Source organism: Cibotium barometz, chromosome 38 (assembly GCF_041138505.1).
Source record: "Cibotium barometz isolate CiBa-2024 chromosome 38, ASM4113850v1, whole genome shotgun sequence".
In the NCBI taxonomy this organism is placed as follows: domain Eukaryota; kingdom Viridiplantae; phylum Streptophyta; class Polypodiopsida; order Cyatheales; family Cibotiaceae; genus Cibotium; species Cibotium barometz.
Window position 1 is genome coordinate 27,337,956 of NC_141083.1, and position 12,134 is coordinate 27,350,089.

General features: G+C 40.6%; 1 protein-coding gene across 1 annotated transcript; it reads right to left on the minus strand.

The window, feature by feature from the left end:
• Window positions 1–305: 305 nt before the first annotated feature.
• Window positions 306–3,406, minus strand: LOC147616542 (serine/threonine-protein kinase D6PK-like). Its single transcript, XM_086777607.1, has 2 exons — window positions 2,400–3,406; window positions 306–2,066 (listed from the first exon to the last, which is right to left on the minus strand). The coding sequence occupies exons 1-2, from the start codon at window positions 3,035–3,037 to the stop codon at window positions 779–781; spliced, it is 1,926 nt and encodes a 641-aa protein (XP_086633733.1). The 5' UTR covers window positions 3,038–3,406; the 3' UTR covers window positions 306–778.
• Between the last annotated feature and the right edge of the window lie 8,728 nt (window positions 3,407–12,134).

A 12,134-nucleotide genomic window follows, 5' to 3' on the forward strand; every position in this document is an offset into this window, starting at 1 on the left:
GCCTCATGGTTAATATGTAAAATAGATATCATTGAACGATAACCATAACTTTGCGCCCGTTCTAGAGATTTCTGTGACTCTTCTATATATCTATTTTATTTTCATAGCTATAACATTAGAATCAATAAATTATATAATCAAGGATTTATGCCTACATCGATGCACGCTAAGGTCTAAAGTTTGATTTCATGTCTGCAATGGATAACCCACCATGTCAAAATGCAATGCAATGCAATGCAATGCTGCACAATACCCTTTCCCTAGTTAAGATTTCTTTGAAACAATATAGATTGAAGTAGCTCCAAGTCAAGAAGGTGTTTGCATGGAGCTAAACCCCTTTAAATTCCACTTAAAAAAGGTTAAGACATGTAATTCAACAAGTTGTAGCCCGGGTGGTAACGCCTTGTGCATGTCCCTGGCACCTACATATGTAACTAATCTCTTTCTCAGCATTACACACACACACACATAGACCTTTGCAATACCCAAAAAAAAAAACACACACACACACACACACACACGTGTAGAACTTTGCAATACAATCTTTTGCTCTATACTGCAGGAAATCCTTGCTTTCTTGGGAAAATTGTTGGAGACCTTGGAGACCATACCATATCTGGGTTCTATGCTATGCTAAGATGTCTTTGTAGCATAACCCTAGATAGCCAGAAATAAGGGCTTGTTCAGTGTCCAACTTTATGCAATTAGTTGTGGCTTTTTTTTTCTTTTTCTTTTTTTTGGCTATTATGCCCTGCTTTGCCAGTGCACATTTTGGTGATCAAAAATAATCAAACTGAGGAAGAGGCTTGGAGGCTGCCCTACTAAAGACTTTGGTTTTTGGATCATCATGATGGTGATGATGACGGCGATGATGATAAGATGTCAGCTTCGTCTTGCTGTTGTTGGGCACTTCAGGGGGTTCAGTGCTTCGGATTAGAGCCCAATTCACACCTTGGAAGAAAGGGTGTTGCTTGATTTCAGCTGCACCTTTGATAGAACCAAGCCTTTTCCTAGGGTCTTTCACCAGCAGGCCCTCAATGAGGCTCTTTGGGTGCTCTCCAGCATCGATGCAACCCCGTTCCGGGAATCTCAGCCGCTGTTTGATGATGTTGATGAGGGTCTGCTCATTGCCAGAGCCTTTGAATGGGGTTCTTCCATACAGAAGCTCAAACAAAAAGATGCCGAAAGTCCACCAGTCCACGGCATTGCCATGGCCACGGCCGGCTATCATCTCTGGGGCTAGATACTCATGGGTTCCTACAAAAGACATGGACCGGGCTTGAGTGGGCTCTGCAACTAGCTCCAAGCCCATCAAGCCTTCATCTGCACATGCATTTGAAGCCCTTGGAGTTGCATCACCATTGTTGGGCATATCACTTTCACCTGCTTTACTGCTTACACTTGGAGCCATTTCAACATCACATTTGATGGCCATGTTTATTTCAGCTGATTTTGAGGTCTCTAAGGTCACATTTGAAAACCTTTCGGCAATGCCACCAGTGTTGGATGTGTTGATTTCGCCTGGTTTTGAAGCCTTTTTACCCATGTTTGTAGTCCTTTCAGCCACACAATCATTGGAGGGTGTTTGAGAACTAGCTGCGTCTGCCTTCAATGTTTTCGCTCTCGCGCAAGACCCTGCTTGCTTCGAAAACAGCATTGAGGCAGAATGCTTTTGATGTTGTTTTTGTGTTTGTTGTGCTTTTCTACTGATGGTGGCAGCCAATGGGAGGCATGAGAGGAAGGGGTGAATGGTACAGGCAGATGGGAGCATGCAATTTGCCGAACTCTGCTGCAAATGAGAAGCAGCAGAAGAGGAAGAAATGGAAGACGATACACTGAATGAACGAAACAGACCCAACCTTCCTGATGTCGATGATGAGGAAGAAGATGACAATGGGCATTTCAACAGCTTAGGCTTCACCTCACACTTGAGGGAGAGATCAAAATCTGTAAGCATGATATGTCCATCCTCTCTCACCAAGACGTTTTCTGGCTTGAGATCTCTATATACTATGCCCAGCATGTGAAGATATTCAAGTGCCAAGAGCACTTCTGCGGCATAGAACCTGACAAAGACAGCAACAACAAGGCAAAATACGTCAATCCACAGGCCAACTCTGCAGGAGATCTCTCTCTAATGCAAACATCCCCTAAGGTTCTTTAGGGCTAAAGCCTCGGGAGTCGGCGCTTGCCCATCTGACAGTGGGTAGGGTTTGGATAACGGGCAGGGGTTATAAATGTAAATCTCCCTATCTTGCCATTGTATACCAAGGGGATGTCCTCAGTGTACCTCAGTATCTCCTTCACTCCCTTTAACATACACACATACATGTGCCAGTGCATCAAACAAACATGCATGCATCCACTAGAAGGAAAAAAAAAGGAGTAAAGCTTCTCACCTTGCTGCTTTCAGCCCGAAGCGTTTCCCAGGTTGCTTCTGCCTGAGCCCGTGCAGGTCCCCTCCGGGACAAAACTCCATTACCAGGCATGAGAATTGCTCAGCCTCAAAGTGTGCATACAATGTGGGCAGAAATGGGTGATCAACAAACTCCAAGATCTCCCTCTCTCTATGCATCCTCTGCACTTTCTTCCTTTGGGTGAGGGCTTCTTTGTCCATGACCTTCATGGCAAACAGGCAATGGCTGCCTTTGAGCTGGGTAAGGAAAACACTCCCAATGTCGCCATGGCCGACTCTGTGCAGAAGCTTGAAATGCCCTATGCCTATGTTGCCTTCTCTTGACTTCAAGCTTTTGATGGAAGCCCATGCTTCATCATGGGCTTTGTGAGGCTTGTTGATGTTGATGATGTTACTGTTGTTGTTGAGAATGGGGAGGCTTCTCTCCCAGCTGTTCCTGCTTGTTGTATCTGTGCTGGATGAGCTGCAGCTGAACTTGCTTGCATTGTCACTGCTTCCAAAGACATGGTGATGATGGTGAGAGGAGCTTGATGAAGAGCTGAAGGCAGCTATGGAACCGGAGCTTTCAAAGCTAGCCTTGGCGCAGCAATCAGAGTCTGCACAGGATGATGATGATACCATTGCAACGGGGGCCTTTGGCCTTTTTATTTCTGCTCAATTCTGATGTGGGCTCTCTCTACAAAAAAAAAAGCCAAAAAAAATCGGATGTGGGCTTAATTCTCAGCTAAATTTTGATGTGGGCGTTCTTCAGCAATGTCTCTCAACTGTTTTCTGATGTGATTCTTTTTTCTCTGCTCAATTCTAATGTGCGATTTTTGCAACGATGTCTAAACTACGGTGTGCAGAGAGACTGTGTGTGTGTGTGTGTGTGTGTGTGTGTGTGTGTGTGTGTGTGTGTTCGTGTTCTGCGTTCTTCTGTGCAAATGCATTTCATGTGATTTGCCTGAGGAGACGCTGAATGGGCAGGCTGTCATCTCTTCCTCTTACGCGGGAGAGTTGCTGGAAAGGGGAGAAAAAATGCAAGTTTTCAAAGTCATGGAACGATCACGCGGATGTAGTTTTGTCATCCTGAGGAGCTTTAAAACAAAAAAGAAGCAGCAAGCGTTAGGCCTAGTCCTTGTGTGAACTGAAGAATCAGCAAAATGTGAGCTTTTAAAAACTAGGAACGGTAGGTGGCCATGGGTGGTGGTTTCACACTCACGTGTCCGAAGTTGCATGTAACGCTCACAAGGTTCATATATCAAGAAAAACCTCTCTGCTTCATATGTTCTTTTAAAAAAAGCTTCATATGTTCTTTTAAAAAAATTGTGAGAGTGGGTACTGAATTATAGATACCACTAGGTTCAAATCCAACACCTCTCGTCATTAGAGAGGCACGGGCACTACCGCTAGGCTATAGTCAAGGAGGCTTGCTTCATATGTTCAACCTTTGTGGGCTTTCTTTGACCCAAAAATATAGTTTGCTTGTTGGGTTGATATCAAGACAACAGACCACAAAACAGAATCAATGCCATGTCAACAAATTCTAGTTAAGAGGTTCCCTACTGCCCTTGTGTGGTTTTTCTAACATGGAGGGTGGAATGTTCTATTTTAAGTGTTGCTCCACCCCTGCCTTCTTCATTGGCAAAGAGGAAAGACACCCTCGATGCTTAAGGGCTTTACACATACGATGCCCAATTTGCATATCACTGGATCAACTCCGCATCTCTGAGTTCTTTACACATCTAAGTTGGAAACCCAAGAAATGACCCATATGTAGCCAAATCTGGCCTATCCTTCACACAAAATGGAAGATGGGGAGCTTTACCCTATACAACCAATTCTTACCTTGTGGAATAAGTTGTATTAGAAAGAAAAAAGAGGTTGCCATGCCGTGTTTAGTGTCTAACAAAGAAAATTCTAGGCTTGGGTTTTCTCTCTTGCTTTGTTATTTGTAAATGTCAAAGTTGTGGCTTACTAGATGCGTAGTCTCTATGTGTGCAAAGGCCCTTAGCCTAGATTCATTTAGATCTATCACTCACTAGAACCCTTAAGAATCATTTGGCATGGGATATTTAGCTCATCATCACAACACTCAACTCTAGGTTGTGTGCACCTCAAACAACCACCCTAGTTAGAGCCATACGCAAAACAAGCTTACAAAAGCAATTAAAATGGATTGCCCTTCTCTAGGAACCATCACTTTTTGCCGCAACCTTGCCCCTTCAATGTGGCTCAGAACATGAAATCCACAATGTACATTGTTCATGAACATATCAAAACACACTTTACAAAGCCCACCTATTTTGACATTAAGAAAGATGTATGAAGAAGAAAGCTCTTTTGAAGCCTATGGAATACCATTGAGTTTGGGAAATTACTTTGGGAAAGCCTCCATTCATTCCCCCGAAAAGGAAAAATGAGGCTTCGTAGTAGGTAGAGCCTCACACCACATGGAGTTTCAACATCTTGTCTTGGAAACCAACAACATGCTAGCAACTTCATCGTATAAACAAGCATATTGAATCATCCATTGATCTTCTCAACAACCATCTTGTCACCTATGCATAGAAATATGCTATTTGATCATGTTTTAGCTTTCCACCCTTTCAAGCCGATTTAACAACATAGTATTCTATCTACACTTGCCATTGCTAAAAAGAGTAGATGTGCTTCTTTCATTTTGTCAACAATGTGCAATAGTGATGTTGTAAGGTTTGTTGAAAACACGTGTTTCATACAAAAGTATACTAACCTTTTATTATGCATTCTAATCTTTCACGCTGAAAATAAATAATCATTTCTTGTTTATTTAATTTCATATGTGGATTCACTCATTCTCTTTGATTTGAGAAGATAATCCCTTTTTTCTTTTTGTTTTTTTTAATTATATGACTCTCTTTTCCCAATAAAAATGGTTTTTAAGTACCATAATTGTCTTATCTTTGAAAATAACAAAAACTTTATAATATGGCCTCATGACAGAGCATTCCCCCCCCCTCTCTCTCTCTCTCTCTCTCTCTCTCTCTCTCTCTCTCTCTCTCTCTCTCTCTCTCTCTCTCTCTCTCCTAATTATATAATAAATTTAGGGGCAATTTAAGTATAGTGCCTTAGATTGCATATATTGTATAGCTATGCGATTCTTAAATAGGCCATCACTTTCAAAGTGTAATTGTAGGAGGATGTTACTTTGACAATTATTTTCTCCTTATCTTGTTGAAGCATTAAAGCCTTCTAAAAAAACTATGTTCATTTTTGGTTCCACCTATTTTCAAAATGAAATTTTCTAAAATATACAATTGTGATGTCGACAAGAATAAGAAAAACATTATTAGTTTTTCTCATTCAGTAGTCAAGACTTTGTGATCATGAGAATATAAAGAGAAAAGTGTGGCCACCATTTGATTTTTTACCATGTTGAAAATTTTCTAGAATTTCTTTTAAGCATGCCAATGATTGGAGTACAAGATTATCAATAAGACTCTGTGACTTATTTGTCATAGATTAGCTCTAAATGTCCTTAAAAGCTTCTAGGCTTTTCAAGAAACTTACCATGAAAATCAAAAGTGAAAATGCCGTTAAATGTCCTATAACTCTTGTCCTTAAAAGCTATTAGGCTCTTTAAGAAACTTATCATGATTGAAAATCAAAAGTGAAAATAAAAAATATGCCACATCCTTTGGGTAAATCAAGGGATTTTATGACTCTCAAAGATTGAAACTAGTAAGAGGAGTAAATGTATAGAACAAGGAGTTCTATCCAATTATTGGTGGGTAACTTTTAAGTGGATAGTCCACTCATATTTATTAGCTAGCTTTAAGACTAGTTAGTGTGAAATGGTGCATTTACACGCATATTTAGGGGTTGACTGGTGTTTCATGATGGCCCAATAATTATCCTATATGCAAGGGAAGCCATGTGGAGGGGTGAATATATATGCCATGAAGGATTTATCCCATTGTTTTGAGGAAGGGGTGTTGGAGTTTTTTTGACCCCCAAGCATTTTTTTAAGTGCATCGCACATGCATGTGTATCATTATTTATCCACCGTACACATACTATTTTAAATATTAGCTCACACACTCATGCCATGGCAATCGCAACGATAGTCTCACTTGGTCTAGGCCGAAGGCTCACGTTCTTGCCGAAAATTTCGAAGCAAAATCATAATCGCATGGAGAACCCCTGCACACTTGTCCGTCTTTGGTGCTCAAAAGGAAGAAGATCGGGCGAATCATGTGAAAAGGGGCCAAGCCCATTCAAGCTAAAAAGGTTATATAATGAACCATGTAATTTTGGAGGAAAAAAAACAACGAAGAGACGGTAACCAACAACGTTGCAACCCTTGGATGAGGCAGCGCATTGTTGATGGCATCAAAAAGGGAATTGAGCCTTGACATCAATGAGACAAGGGGAGTGGCCACATAAACAAGGCTTGGCACATTAAAAAAAAAGGATGACATTGTTGGAGTTTTTTTTTGACCCCCATGCATGTTTCTAAGTACATTGCACATGCATGTTTTATGTGTATCATTTATCCACCCTAGAGGTATACATACTATTATAAATATTAGCTCACACACTCATGCCCTAACAACGATGCTCTCACTGGGGTCTCGACCAAAGGCTCATGTTCTTGTAGGAAATTTTGAAGGCATGGAGAACCTAGCACACGTGTCCGTCTTCAGTGCTCAAGAGGAAGAGAGAAGGGCACGTATACTTTTGAATTTTGATAATTCTAAAGGGAAAAATAAAGAAAAAACACCTATCGCGAAGAGCAAATGAAGATATGAAAAAATCAGAAGCCTTCACGTCTTGCGTAACATTAAAAAGAAGAAACATTGTGATCGCCATAAAAAACACAGCAAAAGAAGCCAGCACATAGACGTAGCAAACGAAGAAGACGGAGCACCATAATGAAGAACACACAAGAAAAAAAAAATGAAGACATCTCAGCAAAAACGATACGTCTTTCTCTCTCAGTTTGAGTTCTGTTAAAAAAAAAAAGTGAATACATAAAAATTTATCTTAAAAAAATAGTGAATACATTAAAAAAATAGTGAATACATAAAAATTTATCAATACAATCTCACAGATTTAATATCTTGCCGAGTCTTCCTCTGATATTTAAAGTTGAAAGACTTGCCAATTGTATACATTGTGACACATTGTTTAATATTTTATTGATTGATTTTGATTTTAGTGTTGTATGTTTTTATCTATGAATTTGCATTGCATGCATCCACAACACCACACTTGGCTAGGGGGAGCAGGTTTTTTTTTTTTTTTTGGGTAATTGCATAGCGCACATACTTGACAAAAGGTTTAGTTGCACTCCAACCATTACTAGGTTCACATTTTCTTTTGCGGATTTGCCTTGGGCTTGAGTATATTGGTAGCATTTCCCTTGCTAGGCATCATTACGTGGTTTGTTTTTCTCCGTAGGCTAGCTGTGGAATATTTCCTAACAGTGGCATGCTCGGTGGGACCCTATTTCTAGTTTAAGATCTTGGGACACTAAACTCACAATCTTGGGTAGATGGAGCCTTACACTACATGAGCACTAGTGGTTGGGAAAAGCAATTAAGATAGTCTGAGAGGGCTGAGCAAAATGAGCGTCCGGAAAAACTTCAAAAGAAAGCACAATCATCAAGTCCACCCAATCACCAGGATTAGTTCATTCCCTTCTCCACAATTGAGTGTTGGTATACCTATCATTAAAACACCTCATATTTCAACTCCCAAAACATATCCTATAACTCTACACATAACTTATATTCCTACACAACCACCATTACTCCAAGTTGTCATCATGGTCGTGCCAGCCTTAGCACCCCATGTAATTGTGATAACTGCAAACATGGCTCATCCAGAAAAGCCAATTGTACCTTTGCCTGAATTTCATGCTAGCCTAGTGGAGGATTCCCAAAGTCATTTAAATGACTTCAAGAGAGCTTGCCATGTGTCTCGGATCAACGATGAGCTCATTTGATGGTTTATTTGCTACAACTCTTGAGGGCCCATTTTGTTGATTGGTACTATCCCCATCCACCAAACTTAATTGCTGATTTTGTTGAATTTGAATGAAATTTCTTGGCTAAGTTTAGACCACCAAGTGAGACTAGCACTCAAATGGTGCATGTTTTATCTTAGGCAACAACCATGGGAAAATGTGAAGCAATATGGCTGGTGGTTGAAAGATCTTGTTCTACAATATACCAATGTTGCTAACTTAGATCCTAGAATTGTTCTTGAAACTTTCATGAAGGGGTTACAACCTAATATCTAAATGTTAGTTAGATCCCAACAACTTGCAAATTTAGAAGCCCTCATCACCACAAGGACACAAGTTGAAAATTCTTTAAATACACTTTTGATTTTGCTCAACCATTGATGGGAACTATTCATCAACCAGCAAGTTCTTATACCACTACATATACACCATGGGTAGGGCCACTTAATTCTTTTCCACCACCACAATCCACTTTCTCATCTCCACCTATCTGTCAAACTTTAACCTCACCATCCCAACCTTTAGCCTTGCCACCTCCACCTTTCAATCTTTCCTTTCAACCCACTACTTCTCAGTATGTATCAGTGCCACCATTAGCTATGGCCAATGCCGCGTGAAGAAGAATGGGTGGTCGGTAGGGTGCTGACTGCCTCCTCCAATTTGTTTTTGAAAAAGGATATATATATATATATATAAGGGCTGGTTCTCACGCAAAAAATGTATAATTTTACATCCTTCCCCCCTTAAAGAATTCGAGATGTCCTCATCTCGATAATTAGTAGGGAATTGTTCCCTAATGACTCTGTTTCTCAGAGTACTTTCTCTATAACTAAGATTTCGTCTAGTTGAATTTCTAGAGTGCTTTGGGATAGCATAACAATTTTCTTATCATCAGCTTGCTTGGCATCTTTACTCCACCCTTGTTCCTTTAACAAGCTATGAATTTTGTGACATACATGGGTACATCCTTCTTGCATCCCATCAAAAGAAACTCCTTTGTAGAACATTTAGCATCATCACATATCTTGGATGTATGGTTGATTGTGTGTCATGAGCTTCACATGGTAGATTCGATCTTTTAACTCTAATGTTTGTTATGCACTTCCTCAGTTGATAGACCCATCACTAAGAGTATAATATTTAATTATCCTCCTCTCTTTCTCGAGTTTTTTGGTCCATGAGTTGTAAAACATGCCCAACTAGTGATCTAACACTATTTTGTCCTTCATTTCCATAAGCAAAGCGTTACGTGGCATGGAGATTGTAGCCACAAAGGACTTCCTACTTAATGCACCTGCAACTACATTATCTTTTCCCTATCTGTATTTGATTTCAAAATCAAATTCTGATATGACCTTTATCCAGCATCTTTGCCTCACTGAGCCACTAAAGTGGCTCAAAGTCTCATTTAGGTTATCAAAAGTAGGAATAGGTTACCATATTGAAACTTAGCAAAGTAGCACATAGATGAGCTACATTGGAGATTCTATTCAATCCTTAGAAAAGTTTGATCAAATTTGTGAGGCCATGGGACGGATTGATTATCCCATCAAGATGTGCTCATTCGGAATTTACCTTGAAGGCAAATTTGCTAGAACTGGAGATCCTATTCAATCCTTAGAAAAGTTTGACCAAATTTTTGAGGCCACATGGGACGGATTGATTATCCCACCAAGATGTGCTCATTCGGAATTTACCTTGAAGGCAAATCCAGCTAGTGATTTAGGTCTCTAAACCTACTTAAAAGGCCAACTACTATGAGGTCTTGAGATAAAATTTCATTGTTGGATTTGTGCCACCAATGGAGCCCTTGCTTAATCTATGTCCTTCACCATGATCAATCCCATTTTTGGATTGTTAACAGCTTTCGCCCACCATGCCCCCCCCATCCAAAGAGGTACCTGAAAGTTGTCGATGGGAGGCTTTGGTGAAAATGTTCTCCAATGCATGAGTATGGATATGTACTCATGGAGCAGCTGCTACATTAATTTAGCCGAAAGAATAGTAAGAAATAAGCTTAACAAATGTACAACGGCTATTGAGGATCATTGGAAAAGGTTAATGCGTGAGATGGCTTAATCTGTGGGTTCTTAAGCTGTGAGACTATAATTTGTGAGGAGCCTGAACTCGTGAGATTGCAGGTCTTTGGCCATGAAGGGATATTCCGTGAGATGGCCTAATCCCATGAAAGTTATTCCCATGAAAGTGTAGGCCGCGAAATGGAATTCTATGAAAGTTCAGGCCATGAACTGGAATTTTGTGAGAGGTAATTCCGTGAGATTACAGGTTTTGACCTTGTGAAGTTGTAGATTTTGACCTCAATAGTTTTTTTATTTTAATTGATTTTATGGGTCAACTAGGTCATGACTTGCAAGCAACAGCTTCTTGTGAACTATTTTCTCACATCCAGAGGGGGCGACAAGAACAATGTTATTTTGTCCTTGATGTGCTCATAAGTGTCTGTCTGCAGACGTGGGTATTGATTATGGAATTTGTTGCTCAAATGTTGTCGAGGTAGGTAAGACTGTTGATTGTTTACTTGAACACACCAGCTCTCTTGTGTTGGTGGTGTTGTTGCTTGGGCCTCCATTCTTATCGAACTTTAGGTGAAGCTATTGGGGTTGAAGTCGGTGGGTGTGGTTTTCTTCACATTGTTCGATTTTGGTAACCATATGATGGAATTACCATCATAGTATCCTTGTTGTTGAAGCACATGTATCCTTGTTGTTGAAGCACATGCACAGGCACCCATCTTTGATGAACATTGTAAACTGGCGATGTGCTTGGTGCTGAGGCTTTCTTCTTTGTGCAAGCTTAGGGAACTTTGTGATGCGCTTGGGGACCCAAGCTTTGGTATTTATTTGGTAGTACCCTTGTGCATACCGCAATGTTTTTGGCAAACACACTTGATGACTTGGTGGAGTTTTTTGAGGAACTCGCATAGTCTTTTGTGGACTGTGTTGTGGAGTACTTTTCTTTTTCCTTGGCCTCCAAGTGCTGCATTGAGGAAGAGGCTTTGACTGTCGAGGAACCAAAATTTGATTGGCACCATCATAGTAGCCTTGAGCTACAAGTAGCTACTTCTCCACCCACATTTTGATACTATTAAGATACCTTGATTGTGGTTGTCGTGGTGGAGTTTTCTTTTGGGTTGAATTGGAAGGTTTGGGGACCTCCTTGACTTTGGTTGGCGCTGAGGCTGCAGGTTTAAGACTCATGGGCATTGTTGACGATGATGGGGCTGGAGTCTCTTGTGGAGTGGCTATTAATGTGACGAGGCCTTTGATCATGTGGTTACCTCCTTTGGTGAGGTTTGTCGAAGAAGATGCATAGGCTCCGGGGCTTTCTCTTTGAGTTTCTTTGTTAAAGATAGATGGTTGGGTTGCGGGAACTTCTTCTTCAAGAATAGCCATTAATTGCGAAGTTTTGGCATCGAACTTCATAGGTGAGGATGGGGTTGAAGGAGTAGATGCTCTAACAGAGTTGGTTGTTGATGCAGATGGTAGGTCATTGTGTAGAGGGGCTTATGTGGAAGAGGCTTGTATCCTTTTTCGTTCAGCATCATAGATATCCATTAAAGTTGGATCCTCTTCCTTGTAGTATGGTATTGTAAATGTTTTATCGTTGACCATCATGATGACTCTATCGCTAGAGCAAAGCATAGTGGTGCTTGGGTAGCAATAGTCCATTTATGCCCCAAGGTCAAATCTGCTTCCGACACATACT